The following is a 10054-nucleotide window of genomic DNA, read 5'->3' as shown; positions in this document are numbered from 1 at the left end:
AACTTTCAGCGAACTTTCAGTTCAGCATCTAGCCGCGCTTTCAGCATATAGTTATGGTCTATGGGGGTTCGAGTAACATGCAGATAACTTCGAACTACCCTTAAAACAAGATCCAAAAAGTAATTTGAATAAAACCAACCCTTTTTTTCTTTCGTTTTCTTACCTCGTTAACTGCCTCCTCATATCTCAAGCTTACCTAAAATTATTTGCGAGCTGGAGCGCTGTCTTATAATGAAAAGATGACATAAGTGGGAAGAGAAGAACTGAATATACGTAGCGTGGAGCATGGGAAGTGGAAAGATTTAGTCTCTACTTCTGGGAAAGAGGCGTGATTTTATGAGTTGTATTGCAAAATCGTGAAAACCTAGCGCTTTTTAACTTCAATCATCGCGTTCTATCAGAAAGTGTTGCGGACAGTGACGTTGTCAATTTCTGTATTTGTTTTGTGCCAATGTCATTTACGTATTTACGTCAACTGAAGCTGAACATCTGTTGTTGAGAGAGACGAATAACCTAAAAAATCCTTGGATGTTGGATCTATTCGATATTAGAATTTTTTTGAAATAAAGGAAGATTAACTTGTTGAAAATATTATATATTTGCTATTATGCCTACAATATCAGTAAAACGAGATGAGTTGTTCAAAGCTCTTGGCAAAAGCTATAGTAAGTTTTAGTGTAAAGTTAATTAGTTTTAAAATCAGATTTCACTTTATATTTTGCTAATTGCTTAATATATTTTCAGCTGACGATGAATTCCAAGATTTGTGTTTCGAATTTGGCTTGGAGTTAGACGAAGTCGTAAGTTTTTCTTTTTACAAAATTTAGTGTCATAATTGCAATGTTCCCGTCGTTGAAATGGCTCAGTCTTTCCAAAGTTACTATAATATTATCCGCCTACGTAGGCTTTTGATATAAATACGCACCTATAATACACTTAATATAGCACGACATACATGCTGTTATAAAACAGATTGAAATAGCCCCAAAGTTCAAGAGATTTATGTTCAGATGCAGAATAAAAAGAGAACACGACAGACAAGTGACAAACAAGACAAAAGTTAATAGGGAACAGATCTTTTTCCATCATGATCTCTCTTGGGATTGAACCTGGGACTTTTCTTGGTTGAGAATAATTGATAATTGACAATTGCACCAAACAGGCCGTCAAATATATTACTTTAAAGTATGGTATGAATCTTTATAGTGAACATAACTTTGTATCTTTATGTGTCCAATATTTATTTTATTTTTAAATATCATTTTCAGACAACAGAGAAACAGATGTTGATGAAAGAACAGGGTGACCAGGCTGGTGCGGGAGTTTCTGAGGAGATACTGTATCGGATAGATATCCCGGCCAACAGATATGATCTGCTTTGTTTGGAGGGGCTAGTTGATGGCATCTTGGTATTTCAGGGAAAGTAAGATTGGTTTTTAAAAAATCCTACATTTTATAGTGCTGCATTTTGGTTAAAAGAAATAGCTCTTTCAGCATGAATGATAATAGTAGTTTTTTTTTCTTGTTGGTAATGTGTTACTATATCTTTTTATAAAACTGGGCAGTGTTTAACTGATTAAACTATAAATCTCTGAAATACATACTTCAGTGATTAAAAGAATTTCTAGTTTTAGTATCATGGAAATAAAATATTGCTTTGTTACCTATTGAAATTGAATTGAATTATTAAACTTGGAAATATTTTTTTTCAGGAAAGCCCCTCCGCAATACACATTGGCTAAGTATGAAGACTGCAATTCTCTGCATCTCACCCCAGAAACAGCAATAGTCAGGCCGTATGCTGTGGCAGCAGTATTAAAAGGAGTCACCTTCACTAAGGAGTCTTACGATAGTTTCATAGATTTGCAGGTATAAATTTAAGCAACTATTATATAAACTAACTTTTCCCTGGGCATTGCCCCTCTAGTTTTATTAACCTTGAAAGTTACTAGTATATGTTTGTCAAATTCAAACAAAATCGGTCCCATCATTTTTGAAATTATAAAGCTATGGGACAAACAAAAATTTTCTATTATTATATTCTTTAAAGTATTAGTAAGTACCTTTGATTTTACTTGTTGCATGATGAAAAAACATAAACCAAATGTTTATAATGTTTGCTTACTTTATATTAAAGTGTTTACAATTCCACATTTTCCAGGACAAATTACATCAAAACATTTGCAGAAAGCGGACATTAGTGGCTATCGGTACACATGATCTGGACACCATCAAAGGTCCATTTATATATGATGCCCTGCCTCCCAGTGAAATCAAGTTCAAAGCACTTAACCAGCAAAAGGAAATGACGGCTCCCGAACTTATGGAATTATATTCAGTATGTATTAGAGCTTATATAATGTAATGTATGTAGTAAAATAGTGCATAAAGCTTATTGTCACACTGCAATCTGCAATTCCAATAAGCTAAGGTAAAAAAAATGTCAAAAATCACTTGATTTAATCACATAAACAAAATTTGACAACCATACAAAATAATCTTTGTTGTTCCCATTTCTTAATTGTAGAGTGGAGGTTTAAAATCCCCCCTAGGAACGACACCACTACACTGGAATAATAAAAAAAAAACCCACGATATCTACATAAATATTATTATTGACAACAAATTGTCAATTAAAATTTTTGTTGATGTTACAGAACCACGCACAATTGAAGCAGTATCTAGGAATAATCAGAGACAGCCCAGTGTACCCTATAATTAAAGATAAGGACGGAGTGGTTCTCTCGATGCCGCCCATCATAAATGGGGACCATTCCAAGATCACGCTTGACACAAAGAATGTCTTCATTGAATGCACTGCCACTGATCTTACTAAGGTAATATTTATTTTAAGATTTAATATAAACTCTCCGGGAAGAGGTGTCATAACGCCAATAAGAAGTTCCCAATTTTTCAACAACAACCGTGATAAAAGTTAATTATAACTCATCGAAAATGGTCCACCAGTTTAGCAAAAAAAAAGCAATAGTTACACAAACTGTCACCCCCTCATTAAGTTCTATTTAGGGCAGATTCTTAATAATAAGTTAGTACTCTGTGGTATTCTTACGATGCTCTTACGGTGAGGGAAAACAACGTGAGGAAACCTGCACATTCAGGTAACTGAATGTGTAATCATGGTCCAATATGAGATAGGTAGTCGCTTCGTGTAAACGGTGTCAATCGTGGTCAACGACGACACCGGTGTTCGCCGCTCCAGAGTGATGATAATGTAACCAGGAACAACGCCAGGAGGAAGAATACTGTGCTATTTTATAAACATTCAGGGCCAGAAAATGGGTTTCTTTAAATGATGATGATAAAATATGGGGATATAAATGATGGGGATGCAAAGATTTAAAAAAAAATTGTCTAACATCAAAATCAGGCCAGCAGTTTAGCCGTGACAACGTAGAGAGAGACCGACTTTCGCAGTTATAAGTAATATTAAGTATGAATAACAAATCATATCTCATTTCAGGCTATAGTAGTACTAGACACAATCGTGTGCATGTTCTCAAAGTACTGCAGCAACCCATACGAGGTGCAGCAGTGCAAAGTGTTCGCCCCGGACGGCACTTATGAGTTGTATCCCAAGATGGAGTACAGGGAGGAATCAATTGACGTCGAGAAAGCTAACAACTATATTGGTATTAGGTCAGTAAGACAAGAATTTAGAGACATGTACACAAATAATACAAACTATACTACGAGGGCGACACTAAAAGTTTTTATAACTGGCCATTTATTATTTATACATATAATAAAAAATAATAGTTTAAAAAAATCTAAAAAACTACGCTTTTATTGCTAATCGAACTAAAAAATTGAAAATAAAAATTAATGACAAAGGAATTATAAAACAGTAGTAGCATATCGAACAATCAGTTATAGCCAATTACCTCCGATTAAAATTATAACTAAATTAAATTTATAAACAAAACAATTTAAATCAGAGTAAAAAGCATGGGGTGCATTTTACTTCATTTTCATAACTCTCTTGTCATAAATATATGCTAATAGAATGATTTTAATATTTACTACATCAAGCACCCCACGCTTTTTACTCCGATAAAAATGAATTTATTAATTCTCCCAATGGTTCCATCGGATGCAGCGATGTATTGACGTACAGGGACACTATTTTGAAAAGATATACTAAAACTAATATTACTTATAGTAGAATGCTCAGTTTTTGATTTTCTAAAAACTTTCAGTTTGACCCTCGTAGTATTGTAATATGTAGTGTTATTGGCCTTACGACCTGTGTACGTTTCCAGCGAGCCAGCCGCCAGTCTGTGCCGGCTGCTGTCGCGCATGTGCCTGCCGGCGCGGGCGCGGGCGGGCGCGCTGCGCGTGCGCGTGCCGCCCTCGCGGCACGACGTCATACACGCCTGCGACCTCTACGAGGACATCGCTATTGCTTACGGGTCAGTCATGCGTTATTTTTTAAACTTATTTTTTCTCTTATGTCCCCAACAAACTATGTTAAGCAATCTAAGGTTCAGTTCTTCGTAAGGTACGTTAAGCCGTTATTAATAATACTTTAGTTTTTGGCCCTAGTGTTTTGTCTGTCTTGATCCAAAACCTAGTTAGAAATTAATTTATTTAAATATCGCGAACCTGATGCATTGCAGTTACAATCGCATCGTGCGAAGAGAACCGCGCGTGGTAACAGCTGGAGGTCAGACGCCGATCAACAAACTGACGGAGCAGCTGCGAGGGGAATGCGCACACGCAGGATACACGGAGGCTCTCACCTTCACTCTGGTAAGGATACTCTAAGGGATTTGTGATTATTGTTATATGATACGGTTACAGTACAAAATTAGATTAACGGTGTAACGAGTAGTTTGCGAGTTGTAAAATATTGACAAATCTACTTATACAAAATTAAATGACTGACAAACTATGTAGCTACAACGTAGTTACGGTGTTATTATTCTTGTATGTTTCTTAGAAAGCGCGATCTTCCTTAAATATTAAGGGAGGATTTTTATAATAACCAATAAGAACGGGAAAAAAACAGGATTTTTTGCCGAAAATCCTCTTATATGTAACAATACAACAGCAAAAAAATTGTTACAGTGTTCAAGAGAAGACGTCTCCACGAAGTTGGGAGTCAAAATAGAGGATGTTCCAGCGACACATATTTCCAATCCCAAGACTTTGGAGTTCCAAGTGGTCAGAACCACGCTGTTGCCTGGTTTGTTGAAGACTCTAGCCGCTAATAAGAAGATGCCGTTACCTTTGAAATTGTTCGAAGTCAGCGATGTTGTGTTAGCTGATCCAGAAGCAGGTAACTTTTAGATACACAGATACCACATCTTTATTATTTCAGAATAAAAAGGGGAAGGTTTTAGAAATTTAACCAACTTCAAAAGGAAGATATTGATTGAAAGCGGTTCTCCTTTTTTTTTTACAAAATAATTGTATTTCAGAGACCGGCGCGCGTAATTGTCGCCGCCTGTGCGCGGTGCACTGCGGCCGGTCGGCCGGCTTCCAGTTCGTGCACGGGCTGCTGGACCGCGCCATGCTGCTGCTGCGGCAGCCGTGGCGGCCCGGCGGCGGCTACCACCTGCGACAGGCTCAAGGTAGACTTCCCTCTGGCTATAGTCCCAGTTGCAACCTCATCACTCCGGAGAGCAGCCTTTTGAAAATGACCCTGAATTGGTAAATCAGGTTTTTACACGATGGGACTCCCATCGAATTCCACAACCTTGGCATGGAAACCGAACCCATATTGAAACCCAATTTTACGTCATCTATGGGTCAGAGATGGAGTAGTTCATCGTAAAGTGCAGGAAACTACACGACACCATAATAATTATTAAGAACTACCGATCCACCTTGGCCTTCCTCGGGAAACCTCATTCTAACATTTTAAACAGGAACAACATCTGGCCAAACAAAATAGGGGACTTTATAATATGGAGTGATACATTATACATAAACTACTTTTTAAAATTTGACTTGAAGATTCCTTATGTGATCTGGCACACTGCCCTGGGTGCACTAAGAGAAAATTTCCTGCTGCGAGGAAAGTTTGCGAAATTTTTGGTTCCAACTGGTATTTTATTTCCAGACCCAGCGTACTTTCCCGGGCGCTGCGGCGAGGTGTTACTCTGCGGGCGAGTGATCGGCAAGATCGGGGTGCTTCATCCCAACGTGCTGGCCGCCTTCGACCTCACCAACCCCTGCTCGGCTCTTGAAATCGACATCGAGCCGTTCCTGTAAACCAATCAGCCATCTGGAGATCGATTCGCGAAAGTTGACAAGGTCTTACAACCCTCTGTTCTCAAAATTGACATCAAGCCGTTCCCGTAAACCAATCCGACCTCTGGGAGTTTATTCAAGAAAGTTGAAAAAACATATGTCTTTACTTTCATATCTATATTTGATGTTAACCTAAAAGGAAGTCGATCGTGAATAACTCCGCTGGTCTTACCACGTCATATTGTCAACAGCTATGAAGAAAGCCTTTGAGAACCGTAACAGTTATATAAACATAGGCAAATCGCTGTACAATAATCTGCATTTGTTTATGTCTTAGAATGAAATTAAAATTTGCTGACTACTTATTACCTTTCAAGACAGATCTGTTTGTCTCAAAATATTATGTATTTGTAGTCATTCCTCAAACTTGATTTAGCCTTTTACTTTCGCATTTATAAAAATAGGAACATCATCTTGTAAAACAGATCAATGTTTGTTTCTTTCTAAACAGTTACAGGACTGGTAATTAATTTTGATACAGTTATGTTACATATTTATTTATTGGTAAATACATTTTTTAACGGAACTTAAGTGTATATTATTTTGAACACCCTCAGACACTATTGAATTGACGAACTTATGATCAATGTGCCAGTATCGTTTGAGAAATTTGTTGCCGCGCTGTCGGCATTGCTGCTAAACTGGTCTGAAATTTCATGAAATATCAGTAAAAAGAACAGATTCCTAAATGGAATCATCAGGCATTCATAGGTGCCTAATACTCAGGGCTACTGCATTTAAGTTTGAAACTTTCAATGTCTTATACTTTAAGAAAACTATGTTCTTATCTAAGGCTAAGGATAAGAATAGCTATGGGATAGGCTTATAAACTTGGGATTATAAGCCTATAAACCTTCCTATTTGAATCTAAATTCTATCATTAAGCCTAACAGCTGAACATGGCTTGTAAGTCTTTCAAGACTGCTGGCTCTATCTACCTCGCAAGGGATATAGACGTGATTATATAAATGCTCTTATCTCACCGAACTGGATAATCACATAATTATGTGGATCGCGCAACTGGCATTTTCTATAAGAAATAATATCTGACGAAATATGTATATAAATACAAACTAAGTGGTATTGTTGAAAATATATTTTTATTGCAGGTGTATGATATTAAAACAGCACAAACAAATACAATAATCAACTATTAAATCACATTGAATACTTTACACGCTAAGTAGATAATACAGATATTTTGCCTAGCCTTATGCCGTAATATGACTGTAATGTTTTAGTTTTATTTTAAAATTTAGGAAACATGTTTTACCTGGTATATTAAAACATAACAATGGCAGAGAATGACTTACACAAAGATCACAGCTACTTAAATCATCTTTGCTAACAAGAATTGGAATAATATTAGAAATTGCATTTCATAAGGAGTGTATGATGGGTCACATATAAAAAAACATACTGTTATTAAATAAGTATGAAACAATGTTGTATTGTGGAAAAAATCTGACTATAACATGTTTCAAAATTAAAAAACCAAATCATTACAGTAATATTCAAATAAAATTTTTATAATTCTACAAAATAAATTAATATTCGAAAATTTTGCCGCTTTTCAAATTCGCTTTATCAATGTTCCAGTAGGAACCCCTGTAAGGCACTTCTTATTTAATTGACTGTCCTCAATACTTCCTCTAGGCAGTGGCCATCGGGACAGTAGTGAGTCTTTCTATTATATTATATAGTCTTGAAAACAAAACTCAACCTTTTAAATACTGTAAATAATAAATTTCAAACTAAAGCATTAGTTGACACATTAGCAACAGTTATCCTACCCTACATACTAAATTCAATATTATTTAAATAATTTAAAAAAATATGACTTTGTCATGGAGGCCACAATCATCACCAAGCCTGTATTATATAGTGGTTACACACCCTTTTTTTTACAAATTATTTAACCACATTACACTTTATAATTATATGTTTTGGCTATGGGTATAAACAAAATGTGAAAAGATAGATCACATTTTATAAACTGATTCAATACATCAATCAAAAGAAACATCATAATATCATGTTAAACCCTAATGCAGAAACTTGATTGATTTTAACCACTAAACTTCTGATTCATAATCTTCATCATGTTAAATAGCTGTAGTTCTTTGAATAAATACATTTGTAAAGGTGGACGGATATCTAAGCTGCTTCTGTTCCTTAACATGAGTTTCAATCAAGGAGCAATTGGATGTCAAACATTTTCTCTAATTCTGACCTATTAAAATCTGGGCCTATAATGAATGGGCACAGGTAGAATGAGAGTTCCTTCAGGTTTGGAGCACTAGCTTTTATTGCCTTAGCAACTTGCATGGTTACATGGAGGCATCTCGAGAGACTAAGGTATGTCAAGTGCTGAAACATGTTGCTGGAGAAATATGCAAGTAATGCGCTAGTGGAGAAATAACCATGCCGCAACTTCAGTGAATGTATGTTTTTAAGCCTGTACAAGTGCAGCAAACTAGAGTCAAACAGTGTTTTACATGTCATTATGTGGAGCACTTGCAACACTTTGCAGGTGGAAATATGCCGCATTATATCATCATTCAGAGTATCCCCATAGATGTGCAAAGCTCTCAAGGAACTCTGTTTTCTCACAAGTAGAGATTCCAGGAAATCTGCAGGAATATTCTTCATCTTCTCCATATTAATGCTCACTAAATTTGGACATTGCAGCATACTGTACAGGCTACTGGGTGTTAATGCAAAGTTTGACAAAACAAGGGTCTCTAAATTTCGTAATTTCTCAAATGGTAAATGATAAACAAAATTGCCATTAGCATTCTCTGGATTCTGTACAATCAGAGAGTTACGAAAGCTCAAGAATTTCAAGTTGGGCCAGTGGCCAAGGTCATCAAAAATACAGCTATCAACTTGTGATATACTTATTTCTAAATGAGTCAAATTTGGACAATAGCTGATTAGGGAAGACCTGACTTGTGAATACAGCTTGAAATACTGCAATTTTACATTCTTTAAATACTTTGCCACAAAAGGCACAATGCTTTCTCTGATACTCACATAATTTTTCATACATACAATCAGCTTGGTGTTATCCCATACACATGGAGTCAAACAAAGCTGCTGCCACCGCATGCAAACCTTCGCCACAGCCAGCAGAGACTCAAAATCGATCATAGAAAATATGTATATTAGTAATTCATTTGGGAGGTCACTTATGGTAAGAGCATTGTTGCCTAATTGGACTCCTGTCATTTCGAGGTGCACCATCCTCAGTATTGTTAGACCACACTTCAGCCGTTCTGTAAGTGAAATAAGCACTTAAGAGTTAAATTTTTTTCACGAACATTACGTTAGGTCAAAGGCAATATATAAGCTGCTAAGGTCATAAACTCTGATGCATGATAAAAACAGATAAAGTTGCTTCTAAGATTTAGAATGCATCTTTTATAAAATGCGATCAATTTACCACCTTTTGATTTGCTTCTTTCTTAATGGAGAAAATCGTGTTGTTTGCTTTAGTAAAATCATAATTTATGTAAACTTTGCTCTAATTATAGAAACAATGTTCATAACACAAAAAATTCTTCAATAAGTAATACTTTTCGTTGAGAATAGAATACTGCATTTTATAATATTTATAATAGGAATCAACAAAAAAATGTAAATTAAAAATAACTCATTTTGTGATACTATTTTTGTAAGCTTTTTTTTAGGCAATTTTTAAATTGATTGACAATTGACAGTGATAGCGATTACTGACAGTGACATAAACGTAAACCGGGTACCTGCATACCGAACC

The 10054-nt window shown here is 35.9% G+C and overlaps 2 protein-coding genes across 2 annotated transcripts; one reads left to right on the top strand and one right to left on the bottom strand.

Moving 5' to 3' along the window:
• The first annotated feature begins 470 nt into the window (after positions 1-470).
• LOC106139521 (phenylalanine--tRNA ligase beta subunit) lies at positions 471-6802 on the top strand. The gene is made up of 12 exons (XM_013340987.2): positions 471-665; positions 745-800; positions 1269-1423; positions 1713-1869; positions 2162-2338; positions 2658-2837; positions 3482-3657; positions 4281-4430; positions 4638-4770; positions 5089-5299; positions 5442-5594; positions 6086-6802. The coding sequence occupies exons 1-12, from the start codon at positions 608-610 to the stop codon at positions 6235-6237; spliced, it is 1758 nt and encodes a 585-aa protein (XP_013196441.2). The 5' UTR covers positions 471-607; the 3' UTR covers positions 6238-6802.
• A 555-nt stretch (positions 6803-7357) lies between these two features.
• Positions 7358-9979, bottom strand: LOC106139523 (F-box/LRR-repeat protein fbxl-1). The gene is made up of 2 exons (XM_060946127.1): positions 9725-9979; positions 7358-9554 (listed from the first exon to the last, which is right to left on the bottom strand). Exon 2 carries the CDS (start codon positions 9520-9522, stop codon positions 8464-8466), a length of 1059 nt encoding a protein of 352 aa, XP_060802110.1. The 5' UTR covers positions 9523-9554; positions 9725-9979; the 3' UTR covers positions 7358-8463.
• Between the last annotated feature and the right edge of the window lie 75 nt (positions 9980-10054).

The sequence above is a fragment of the Amyelois transitella genome, chromosome 10, assembly GCF_032362555.1.
Source record: "Amyelois transitella isolate CPQ chromosome 10, ilAmyTran1.1, whole genome shotgun sequence".
Lineage (NCBI taxonomy): Eukaryota > Metazoa > Arthropoda > Insecta > Lepidoptera > Pyralidae > Amyelois > Amyelois transitella.
The sequence above is the reverse complement of the archived record's forward strand: the minus strand, read 5'-3'. Positions and strand labels throughout refer to the sequence as shown.

Excerpts from the sequence above, each read along its gene's own strand:
- LOC106139521 (XM_013340987.2), top strand. The coding sequence starts at position 608 with ATGCCTACAATATCAGTAAAACGAGATGAGTTGTTCAAAGCTCTTGGC. Across the intron at positions 2,838-3,481 it reads CTGCCACTGATCTTACTAAG|GCTATAGTAGTACTAGACAC; the intron begins GTAATATTTATT and ends ATCTCATTTCAG. Across the intron at positions 4,431-4,637 it reads GACATCGCTATTGCTTACGG|TTACAATCGCATCGTGCGAA; the intron begins GTCAGTCATGCG and ends GATGCATTGCAG.
- LOC106139523 (XM_060946127.1), bottom strand. The coding sequence starts at position 9,522 with ATGGTGCACCTCGAAATGACAGGAGTCCAATTAGGCAACAATGCTCTT.